The sequence below is a fragment of the Lepidochelys olivacea genome, assembly GCF_965140295.1.
Source record: "Lepidochelys olivacea isolate rLepOli2 genome assembly, chromosome: 18".
Taxonomy (NCBI): Eukaryota; Metazoa; Chordata; order Testudines; family Cheloniidae; genus Lepidochelys; species Lepidochelys olivacea.
The window spans coordinates 23,781,826-23,793,739 of NC_140428.1; the positions used below are offsets into that span (position 1 = coordinate 23,781,826).

The following is an 11,914-nucleotide window of genomic DNA, read 5'->3' on the forward strand; positions in this document are numbered from 1 at the left end:
ACTAACATGGTAAATTGCCTTCGACCAAGATGGCTGCCACCACCAGAGAGATATTTTATTGATCACGTGCCATGTGTGCTTTAAAACATTTTAAATACATTCCTCAGTTTATTCCTAAACTTTCCTTTCAAGTTATTTTAAGCCAAGACCTAGATTACTTCCTTGTGCTAGATAAGGGAGCTTCAACAAACACACTTTCTGGCTCATCACTTTTTTCCTCCCTCCTTTCGGTCTCTCTCGTGTATTTTCCGCTCTAAACTAAGTGAAGAGTTGAAAACATTGGCAGCACTAACTATGCGAGCGGCCATATTCCTGAAGGGGAAATTGAACGTTCAGAGCTGAGCGGCCTGTCCAGTGTCCCTCTAACAAGCCAGCGAGAGGGGGCTCGAGTCTCTGAATCCCGCCGGTGTATTCAGAGAGGGCGGATGACGCCGGGGCAGGTTGGTTTTAGGCTGCCGAGCCCCCCAGAAGCCAGCCCATGGGATTGCTCCGGGCCGGCAAGCATGGGGTTGTTGTGGGGGGGAGAGATGCGGATGTTAATGCTCCGCCAGAGCCCTGGGACCGGGCCAGCCTTATCAGAGGGGCGGAGCAGCCCGGGGAAGCCGGGATAGGGCCCAGACCCCTGGCCAAGGAGATTAACCCAGCCCGGGACTTGAGCGAGGCCAGCGGAGGTGGGGCCCCGTCGATCTCTTCCGGCGAGAGTGTGAACCGAACCGCCCCCCCCCGCCCCATGTCAATACGGGGGCGAGACCCGATGGAGACCAGGAACCGGGGTCAGTCTCACAAGGAGCAGTTCAAACCCGCCCCCGGGCCGGGCTCCAGCGGGGCCGAGCCCAGGTGGCTCGGGCAAAGGGAAGCGGGCGGGAGGGGGACGCTGGCTGGGGAGTGCCCAGGGCCGGGAGGCTCAGTCGCCGGAGAAGATTACGAGCCTCCCCCAGGATAGCGGGCTGGGCCCGGTGCAGGGGCGCGGGGATCCGGTCCGGGGCAGGCCCCAGGGCAGACGCGGCGGCGAGCAGCCCCCGTGCGTGGGGAAGACGAGGGGCGGCCTCGGCGAGGGAAGGGGCCACGACGGGCAGGGCCGGGCAGGCCCGGTCCCGGGGAAGGGGGAGTGACGGGCAGGCCCCGGTTACCTAAGGATGTTGTGCGCCTCCATGCTGCGGTTCTGGTTGCTGGAGCACACCACGGCCACCCGGAGCGGCGAGGAGGGCATGGCGGGACGCGGAAGAGGCCCAGCTCCCCTCCGCCGGTATCGTGACTCCTCTGGTCCCGGCCGTCCGGCTCCGGCTGCGGCTCACATAAAATGGCGGCCAGAGCCAACGACGGGCGGCGCCGGGACGTGTCACCAGGGGCAGCGTCGACCTGCTTCCCCTAACCATAGAGACCGCGCGAGAGCGGAGCCCTTCGCATACCATCGAGAGGCGGGCCGAAAGAGAGAGCGCCACCGCAGGGAAGGTCCGCCAGCCATAGAGAAGACGGATCTGTGAGCGTTACACCAGAGCGAGGGGCCGCCAGTCATAGAAAGGAGAAGCACAAGTGTGACAGCGCCGCCCTAGTGGAGCAAGAGGGCCTGCCAGCGCTCTGTGCCATGCCCAGGGGAGGAGGCAGAGAATGTGCTTCAGAATGAATTGCCTTTTGGACAGCGGTTCGAATCCCACCCAGGCTCTCAGGCATAAAAGCCAGGCACACTTTGGAGCTGGTGAGAAATGAGTTTGCCGAGTCCCTAAAGGGTAGGTGATACCATCAGAAAAGCCTCTGGCACTAAGTGACAGTCTCAGTAGGGAAACTCTCTAGAACTCACTTTCTTATAGAAAAAGGCCCTGATTCGCCATTGCCCTGACCCTCATGCAGCCATTTAAATTTACAATCCTAATACTGAGGCATCTGGCACACATTTGGCAGGGACACAAATGATTACACAGAGTGCAAAGCCAGGGGCAGGGAGGGGGAACAAGAGGGTGGGGGGATAATTCCTACCTGACAATTGTAGTGATCAGTTTATCCCCCAGAGCATCCTTTTTTTAGGCTATAATAACTACTAATACCATAGATTCCAAAATGATGAGCACCTTATAAATACCACAGAGAGACAAGGTGAGTGAGGTAATATCTTTGGTTGGTGAAAGAGACAAGCTTCTGAGCTACACAGAGCTCTTCTTCAGGTCCTGTAGCTCTGTGTAACTTGAAAGCTTGTCTCTCTCACTGTCAGAAGTTGGTCCAATAAAAGATAGTACCTCAACTGCCTTGTCTCTCTAATATTCTGGGACCAACACAGCTATAACAACACTGCAAAGATCATTTAATGCACTTTTTCACTTTTATTCAATCACCATCACGGGACAACTTTTTTTTCCAGTTAAGTCTTCAGTGCAATTCTCAATGGTAGCTGACACAATTCAACTCTGACCTGAGACCTCTTAAAAGCATTTTCTGTGCATAACAGAAGGTCCTTATTCTTTGTAGTCCCAAACAGTGATCCACATTGGCATGAAGGATGCCAGGTAAGTAATGATGGAAGCTCCCATCTGCACAGAGCACTTCCTGTCTGGCAGGGCTACAATCCTTACATGAACTCCTTTACGGACTTGCTGCTCTATCTCTTTAAACAGCCTCTCATTTAGTCTCTGAAAAAGGGATGAGCCACCAGCCAATACCACATTGCCATACAGATGCAGGCAAATATCCCCATCACGCTTTGTAACTCTGTTGGAAATCAGAGTATGAAGCTCTGGGTGTATCAATGCCAATGCTACGTGAAAAGATTTTCTGGTGCTCTGCAGAGGTGAAGACCAATTTTGATGGCATTTCCATCAGGAAGTTTATAATCTCTCAGGACCTCCTCTGACTTCTTCTTAATCTCTTGGCTGGGGTCTAAAGCCACATAGCAGGACTTTTCCTTGATATCTGACAGTTCACCATATTTCTCTTAGCCCTGCTCATGAGAGAACAGCCACTTGTCGAGAGGAGCCTCATGAGGTATTCAGTGATATCCCTGCCTTCAACATCCAGCCTGGAAACAGCATGAGGTAAGCAGTGTCCTTCATAGATGGGCACTGCATGGGTAACTCCATCTCCACTGTCCATTACCATTCCAGTGGTATGAGCCGATGCATACAATGCCAATGTCGCCTGCACAGATAGATACAGACCTGGTACCTTAAAATGCTCAAACATCAGCTCAGTTATTTTTTCTCAATTGTGAAGGGGATTCAGAGGGGGCTCGCTCTTTAGCACTGGCCTCTCGCTGGCATCTGTTCTAAGCTCACACGCCTAGATGTGTCTCCAGAGCTTCTCCACGTCATCTCAAGATGCAGCCCTGCCATGGTCAATAGGATATTTCAAAGATAAGGTCCTCCAACTTGGACAGGGCTTCTTCTCCAACATAGTATTCCTCCTGACCATCTCCAGGCACAGCTGCTTTCACTTTAGGGTGACCAACCACTGAAATAATGACAGATCTTGATGTCATCTCTCCTGCAATGCCAGCTTTACATGACCGGATCCATTGTCAAAAATCACAGCTCAGGTTTGTAAGATTTTTTAATCAAACATTACAGCAGGAAGAGAGAATGAAGCTGCTGAGGTTGGCGCTGGGGCTTGGTTTTGGTTTTTTGGAAATTTAGTGAAGTTAGAATGTTCAGGGATAAATATTCTAGATTCCTGAGGTCACAAAACAATAATAACCACACTAAATTTTGATAGTGCATTCCATCCAAGGATCCCGAAGCTCTTTACAAAAGTAGGAAAATATTATCCCCATTTTACAGATGGAAAATCAAGGAACACAGAGGTTAAGTAACTTACCTGAGGTCACAAAGGATACTAGAGACAGATCTAGGGGTAGAGCCCATGGTTCCAGTCCTCTACTCTGATCACTAGACCATCTGCCCTTCCCAAATCAGGAACAGAACCTTGTTCAGAAATATGCTGTAGCTCAGCCACAAATTATGGGCTTCATGTGGGAATTATTGTGCCAAGTTCTCTGGCCGGTGTTATACAGGAGTTGACTAGATAATCATTAATGGTCTCTTTTGACCATCTATGAAGCTAGAGTCCTGATACCCAGGTTGCCTGCACTGACTATGTTGCCTCCCAGACAATCCAAAAAGATAAGCATGAATTTGAAAACTTTTCCAGTCTGCTCATGGCAGAGTCTATATCTGACACAGTTGCAGCTATCTGCTTTTGCCTCTTGAGGGTCCTTATCCAAGCAAAGGTGCCGGGGGCAACAGAGGTACATTGACAATAAATTAAAGCCAGGTCAGCAAAATTGGCATGGATGGGCATTTAAAGATGGAGGCCCAAATGAACTGGGTTGCTCTGTAATAGAGTTCAGCTTGGACTGTGGGAGGACTGAGCTGCGGGAGCATGGCCCCTCAGACCAGACTGAACGTACTCCTGCTGGGTTTATCCCACTCCTATATCAGGCCTTTGTTCTGCAAAGAGATCTGCATGGACTTAAGGCTCCTTCTGCACGGAGCTCTGTGGAAGACCCAGTGGTTTGTCTAATTTAAGTAAATCCAAAAAAACACCTGCTCTTACAATCATTCAACTTTGTAAGTAGAGTAATTCTTTGTACAAACATAAGAATAGCCCCACTGGGTCAGACAATTGTCCATCTAGCCCAGTATCCTGTCTCTGACAGTGGCCAGAGGGAATGAACAGAACAGGGCAATTTTGAGTGATCCATCCCCTGTCCTCCAAACCCAGCTTCTGGTAGTTGGAGGTTTAGGGACACCCAGAGCATGTGGTTGTGTCTCTGACCATCTTGGCTAATAGCCATTGATGGACCTATGCTCCATGAATTTATCTCATTCTTTTTTGAGCCCAGTTATACTTTTGGCATTCACAACATCCCCTGGCAATGAGTTCCAAAGGTTGGCTCTGTGAAGACGTACTTTCTTTTGTTTATTTTAAACCTGCTGCCTATTACAGAGCAGTTCAGCTGTATTCACCTCTTGGATCAGATCCTGTACTCCACTTAGGACTTCTCTCCAGTTGTGGGTTCCAGGACTAGGTGCCTCAAAGAGGAGTCATTTAATGTGTCTAGAAATTTCATCTCTGCATCCCTTCCTGAGGTGATATGTTCCCAGTCAAAATGAAGATAGTTGAAATCCCCCATTATTGTTGCGTTTTCTGCCTTTGTAGCCTCTCTAATCTCCCTGAGCATTTCACAATCACAGTCACCACCCTGGTCTGGTGGTTGCTAATATGTTCTTACTACTATCCTCTTAGCCAAGCATGGAATTTCTATCCCTACAGAGTCTATGGTATTGTTTGATTTATTTAAGATTTTTACTGTATTGGACTTTATGCTTTCTTACTCATATAGAGCCACTCCCCGACCAGCACTACCTACTCTGTCATTCCTATATATTTTGTACCCTGGTATTTCCACATACCGCTGATTATCCTCATTCCACCAAGTTTCTGTGATGCCGATTATATCAATATGCTCATTTAATGCCAGGCATTCTAATCCACCCATCTTAGTAGAAAGAAAAGGAGTACTTGTGGCACCTTAGAGACTAACCAATTTATTTGAGCATAAGCTTTTGTGAGCTACAGCTCACTTCATCGGATGCATCCTGTGGAAAGTGTAGAAGATCTTTTTATACACACAAAGCATGGAAAAAATACCCCCCCCATACCCCACTCTCCTGCTGGTAATAGCCCATCCAAAGTGACCACTCTCTTTACAATGTGTATGATAATCAAGGTGGACCATTTCCAGCACAAATCCAGGTTTTCTCACCCCACCCTTTTTTTTTTCCAAAAACCACACATACAAACTCACTCTCCTGCTGGTAATAGCTTATCCAAAAGTGACCACTCTCCTTACAATGTGTATGAAAATCATGGTGGGCCATTTCCAGCACAAATACAGGTTTTCTCACCCTCCGCCTCCCCCCCAACAAACTCACTCTCCTGCTGGTAATAGCCCATCCAAAGTGACCACTCTCTTTACAATGTGCATGATAATCACACCTTGATTATCATGCACATTGTAAAGAGAGTGATCACTTTGGATGGGCTATTACCAGCAGGAGAGTGAGTTTGGGGGGGGACGGAGGGTGAGAAAACCTGGATTTGTGCTGGAAATGGCCCACCTTGATTTTCATACACATTGTAAGGAGAGTGGTCACTTTGGATAAGCTATTACCAGCAGGAGAGTGAGTTTGTGTGTGTGGTTTTTGGAAAAAAAGGGGGGGGGGTGAGAGAACCTGGATTTGTGCTGGAAATGGCCCACCTTGTTTATCATACACATTGTAAAGAGAGTTGTCACTTTGGATGGGCTATTACCAGCAGGAGAGTGAGTTTGTGGGGGGGTGGGGGGTGAGAAAACCTGGATTTGTGCTGGAAATGGCCCAACTTGATTATCATACACATTGTAAAGAGAGTGGTCACTTTGGATGGGCTATTACCAGCAGGAGAGTGGGGTATGGGGGGGGGGGTATTTTTTCCATGCTTTGTGTGTATAAAAAGATCTTCTACACTTTCCACAGGATGCATCCGATGAAGTGAGCTGTAGCTCACAAAAGCTTATGCTCAAATAAATTGGTTAGTCTCTAAGGTGCCACAAGTCCTCCTTTTCTTTTTGCGAATACAGACTAACACGGCTGTTACTCTGAAACCCATCTTAGTAGTTAGACTTCTAGCATTTGTATATCAGCACTTGTCCATTTGTCTATATTCAGTTGCTTGCCTTCATGAGTTGTGTTTAAATGACTGTTCCTCGCTAACTCCCACCTGTAATTTACCAACTTCTTTTCAATCCTCTTTACTAGGCGATAGACTTCCCCCTTTCAAAAAAAAAAAGGAGGACTTGTGGCAGCTTAGAGACTAACAAATTTATTAGAGAGTAAACTTTCGTGAGCTACAGCTCACTTCATCGGATGCATACAGTGGAAAATACAGTGGGGAGATTTTATATACACAGAGAACATGAAACAATGGGTGTTACCATACAGACTGTAACAAGAGTGATCAGGAAAGGTGAGCTATTACCCGCAGGAGGGTGTGGGGGAACCTTTTGTAGTGATAATCAAGATGGGCCATTTCCAGCAGTTGACAAGAACAGTAGGGCGGGAATAAACATGGGGAAATAGCTTTACTTTGTGTAATGACACATCCACTCCCAGTCTTTATTCAAGCCTAAGTTAATTGTATCCAGTTTGCAAATTAATTCCAATTCAATTCCAGTGCTACTCTTCCCCCTTTAATAAATTCATCCCTAAGGGATGCCTCCGCTCAGGTCGTGTGACCATCCACATCTGCCAGCTTTCCCCAATCCCTTAGTTTAAAACAATCCTTTCCAACTTTTTCAATTTTACACTCCAGCCATCTGGTTCCATTTTGGGTTAGGTGCAGCCCATCCTTCCTGCATAGGCTCTTCCTTTCCCCAAAGGTTCCCCAGTTCCCAGTAAACCTAAAACCCTCCTCCCTACAACATCTTTATGCCCTCCAAGTCTGCAATTCTAAGTCCAGATAGGTACTGAAATCCCTAAGATCAGTCTTATTGTCTTGTCATAGATCTGTCTTATTTGTGCAAACATTTGTTGATTTGGCTTTTAATTAGCATATGCACAACAAGAATAATAAGAACAAAGCCATTTCAAGCTCCATTAGAAACACAAGTGGGAGATAATCTGTATATAAGTCTTTGCCAAAAGGAAAAAGGACAACATCAGTGAAGGAGACTTTGGGGTAGATTTTCATAAATGGGAATTGAGTGCCTAAGTGCCATTTGAGCCTTGAAAAAAATCTACTCTTTTGATTTCAATTGTCTATACAAGTATTAAAAAACAAAAGAACACAAACTTTTTTGAAGTGCTGGATTGCATGCTTTCCAATTTAAAGGGACTCTCTTTCAGGCAACTGGTGATCTTTATAAGACCTGAACAAACCTAGTATGAAAATAAATATTTAATTATTCAAAGTTTTTATTTAAAACTTCCTCTGCAGACCCCATGCATCTGAAGAAGTGGGTTTTTTCCCCACGAAAGCTTATGCCCAAATAAATCTGTTAGTCTTTAAGATGCCACCAGTCTCCTCATTGTTTTTGGGGATACAGACGAACACGGCCACCCCTCTGATACTCTGTAGCCTAGGACATTATGGTGAGTGCTTGAAAATCAGAAAGTTAAACTGACGAGAACTGCTCCTGCTTGTTTACATAAGAAAACGTCTTCTTTTGGCTTTATGACTCTTGCTTCTGCTTGATTTTTTAAATCCAAAAAGGTCAGCAATTTATTGAAAGGGCTAAAAGCAAGCAGAAGACTCCTTGATGTAGAAGTGCTACCTCAGTAGTGCCAGGGAGGGGTGTTTTTCATCTTTATGGGTGTGGCCTTTTTTTATTTCTTCTCCATCAGCATCCTTAAGACTCTGGAGTCAGACAACTCTTTTTCAGCATTCGGTCACGTCAGCAGCTTGGGTAATGCTGATGAGGCTTCGGAGGGAAAGAGAAGCTGATTCCTTCTCATTGGAAAGTGCTCTTCTGAAGAAATCCACATGCATTTCCTTCTCTGCATTTGTCCTCCCTTGCTAGGAAGAACTCATGCCCTAGGCCAGCAGGCAGGGTGGTACAATCAGATCCCCTCCTACCCAGATATGTGTGAGTTTAGCTCACAGAGCCTGGGGATTTGAGCATTCTCATAGTTCTTCATCTGAACAGCATGTTCCATGCACCTCAGCAAGCAGGGAGGTTTGGCAGCTGGGGAGGGGAAGGCAACATCAGCACATCTGTGACTATGGGGGGGAGGGCCCTGGGCATTCTTGCCCCAGATGGCAATGCACTGTTGGCCACTGGTGCCACTGCAGTGCCAAGGCTGCACCAGCTGTTGGGGAACTGGTCTGCTGCCATTCAAAAATTGGGGGTGGGGGCAGGGGTGTTCCATTCCTTCCCCTCCCCACAGCAATCCTCCCCGTGCAGCCTCACTGCTCTCGGTGTGATTTGTAAAAGGACAGCTCAGTGCAACAAACACAAAATATCCCGTCACAAGACTGCAGGCTGCGAGTCAGCTGCTTTAATCAGCTGCATCACAAAACAGTGGGGGTGTCAGAGCAGGGGGGACGGGACTTCCACAGCAGGAAGAGTAAGGGAGCGGCTCCAGCCCATAAAACTCTGGGTAACCCCTGTTAACCTTGTTATGACTGTTTTCATTGTGCACGTGGAAGCATTGGCTTGTGGTCAGAGCAGGGCTCGAGGATTCCTGGGTTTGTTTCTGGCTCTGCCACCGATTCACAGTGAGACCTTGTGCAAGTCCCTTTCTCTCTCGGGGGTGGGGGAGGTGTGGGGGTGGCCATACATGTATGATTTGAGCCTGAGCCACAAAGTTCAGGGTGTTTAGAGTTGGAGTTTTTGCTCAGCCTATTATCTATTGACAGGTCTATGACAGCAGAGATCGATGGTACCTTTAAAGCCACAGTCGATCTAAAAATCCCTCTAGAGCCTGTGTCTGAAGCTCAGTGCATTTGTCTGGATCTGAGATGCTGCCATCTGACCTACAAGGGTTTCGCAAAGGAGAACCTGTGATGAGAGCTGCTTGGGAATGCATGTGCCATCACCAGCCAAGTTACATCAAAGCCCTGGTCTACACTAGGACTTTAGGTCGAATTTAGCAGCGTTAAATCGATGTCAACCTGCACCCGTCCACACAATGAAGCCCTTTATTTCGACTTAAAGGGCTCTTAAAATCGATTTCCTTACTCCACCCCTGACAAGTGGATTAGCGCTTAAATCGACGTTGCCGGCTCGAATTTGGGGTACTGTGGACACAATTCGATGGTATTGGCCTCCGGGAGCTATCCCAGAGTGCTCCATTATGACCGCTCTGGACAGCACTCTCAACTCAGATGCACTGGCCAGGTAGACAGGAAAAGAACCGCAAACTTTGGAATCTCATTTCCTGTTTGGCCAGCGTGGAAAGCTGCAGGTGACCATGCAGACCTCATCAGCACAGGTGACCATGATGGAGTCCCAGAATCGCAAAAGAGCTCCAGCACGGACCGAACGGGAGGTACGGGATCTGATCGCTGTTTGGGGAGAGGAATCCATGCTATCAGAACTCCGTTCCAGTTTTCGAAATGCCAAAACCTTTGTCAAAATCTCCCAGGGCATGAAGGACAGAGGCCATAACAGGGACCCGAAGCAGTGCCGCGTGAAACTGAAGGAGCTGAGGCAAGCCTACCAGAAAACCAGAGAAGCGAACAGCCGCTCTGGGTCAGAGCCCCAAACATGCCGCTTCTATGATGAGCTGCATGCCATTTTAGGGGGTTCAGCCACCACTACCCCAGCCGTGTTGTTTGACTCCTTCAATGGAGATGGAGGCAATATGGAAGCAGGTTTTGGGGACGAAGAAGATGATGATGAGGAGGAGGTTGTAGATAGCTCACAGCAAGCAAGCGGAGAAACCAGTTTTCCCGACAGCCAGGAACTGTTTCTCACCCTAGACCTGGAGCCAGTACCCCCCAAACCCACCCAAGGCTGCCTCCTGGACCCAGCAGGCGGAGAAGGGACCTCTGGTGAGTGTACCTTTTAAAATACTATACATGGTTTAAAAGCAAGCATGTGAAAGGATTACTTTGCCCTGGCATTTGCGGTTCTCCTAGATGTAGTCCTAAAGCCTTTGCAAAAGGTTTCTGGGGAGGGCAGCCTTATTGCGTCCTTCATGGTAGGACACTTTACCACTCCAGGCCAGTAACACGTACTCGGGAATCATTGTAGAACAAAGCATTGCAGTGTATGTTTGCTGGCATTCAAACAACATCCGTTCTTTATCTCTCTGTGTTATCCTCAGGAGAGTGAGATATAATTCATGGTCACCTGGTTGAAATAGAGTGCTTTTCTTCAGGGGACCCTCAGAGGAGCCCATTCCTGCTGGGCTGTTTGCCTGTGGCTAAACAGAAATGTTTCCCGCTGTTAGCCACAGGGAGGGGAGAAGGTTGAGGGGGTAGTCACGCGGTGGGAGAAGGCAAAATGCGACCTTGTAACGAAAGCACATGTGCTATGTATGTAATGTTAACAGCAAGGTTTACCCTGAAAGAGTGTAGCCACTGTTTTATAAAATGTGTCTTTTTAAATACCGCTGTCCCTTTTTTTTTCTCCACCAGCTGCATGTGTTTCAATGATCACAGGATCTTCTCCTTCCCAGAGGCTAGTGAAGCTTAGAAAGAAAAAAAAACGCACTCGCGATGAAATGTTCTCCGAGCTCATGCTGTCCTCCCACACTGACAGAGCACAGACGAATGCGTGGAGGCAAATAATGTCAGAGTGCAGGAAAGCACAAAATGACCGGGAGGAGAGGTGGCGGGCTGAAGAGAGGGCTGAAGCTCAAAATGTGGCGGCAGCGTGATGAGAGGAGGCAGGATTCAATGCTGAGGCTGCTGCAGGACCAAACCAGTGTGCTCCAGTGTATGGCTGAGCTGCAGCAAAGGCAGCTGGAGCACAGACTGCCACTGCAGCCCCTCTGTAACCAACCGCCCTCCTCCCCAAGTTCCATAGCCTCCACACCCAGATGCCCAAGAACGCGGTGGGGGGGCCTCCGGCCAACCAGCCACTCCACCACAGAGGATTGCCCCAAAAAAAGAAGGCTGTCATTCAATAAATTTTAAAGTTGTAAACTTTTAAAGTGCTGTGCTTAAAGTGCTGTGTGGCATTTTCCTTCCCTCCTCCACCACCCCTCCTGGGCTACCTTGGTAGTCATCCCCCTATTTGTGTGATGAATGAATAAAGAATGCATGAATGTGAAGCAACAATGACTTTATTGCCTCTGCAAGCGGTGATTGAAGGGAGGAGGGGAGGGTGGTTAGCTTACAGGGAAGTAGAGTGAACCAAGGGGCGGGGGGTTTCATCAAGGAGAAACAAACAGAACTTTCACACCGTAGCCTGGCCAGTCATGAAACTGGTTTTCAAAGC

The 11,914-nt window shown here is 48.0% G+C and overlaps 2 protein-coding genes and 1 pseudogene across 6 annotated transcripts in view; 1 reads left to right on the forward strand and 2 right to left on the reverse strand.

Moving 5' to 3' along the window:
* SSU72 (SSU72 homolog, RNA polymerase II CTD phosphatase) overlaps positions 1-1,353 on the reverse strand; it is a 62,042-nt gene extending 60,689 nt beyond the window's left edge. Inside the window, exon 1 of the mRNA XM_084651826.1 lies at positions 1,131-1,353. Within this exon, the coding sequence (XP_084507952.1) occupies positions 1,131-1,210 (80 nt within the window). The 5' untranslated portion in view covers positions 1,211-1,353. The remainder of the gene's footprint in view (positions 1-1,130) is intronic.
* LOC311532884 (uncharacterized protein) lies at positions 332-11,641 on the forward strand. Of its 4 annotated transcripts, none has more exons than XM_084651824.1 (3): positions 332-440; positions 9,385-10,521; positions 11,110-11,641. In XM_084651824.1, the coding sequence occupies exons 2-3, from the start codon at positions 9,939-9,941 to the stop codon at positions 11,349-11,351; spliced, it is 825 nt and encodes a 274-aa protein (XP_084507950.1). In that variant the 5' UTR covers positions 332-440; positions 9,385-9,938; the 3' UTR covers positions 11,352-11,641. The 4 variants fall into 4 exon arrangements, with proteins under 4 accessions (XP_084507950.1, XP_084507949.1, XP_084507948.1 ...); XM_084651823.1 differs by lacking the exon at positions 332-440 and adding an exon at positions 472-773; XM_084651822.1 differs by lacking the exon at positions 332-440 and adding an exon at positions 2,935-3,023.
* On the reverse strand, positions 2,448-3,848 carry LOC311532984 (actin-related protein T2 pseudogene; annotated as a pseudogene). Its single transcript has 2 exons — positions 3,802-3,848; positions 2,448-3,253 (listed from the first exon to the last, which is right to left on the reverse strand). The product of its transcript is annotated as an actin-related protein T2 pseudogene (transcript).
* Positions 11,642-11,914: the final 273 nt, after the last annotated feature.

Coding starts and splice junctions, on each gene's coding strand:
- LOC311532884 (XM_084651824.1), top strand. CDS start 9,939: ATGCAGACCTCATCAGCACAGGTGACCATGATGGAGTCCCAGAATCGC. Junction 10,522..11,109: donor AGGCGGAGAAGGGACCTCTG/GTGAGTGTACCT, acceptor TTTCTCCACCAG/CTGCATGTGTTTCAATGATC.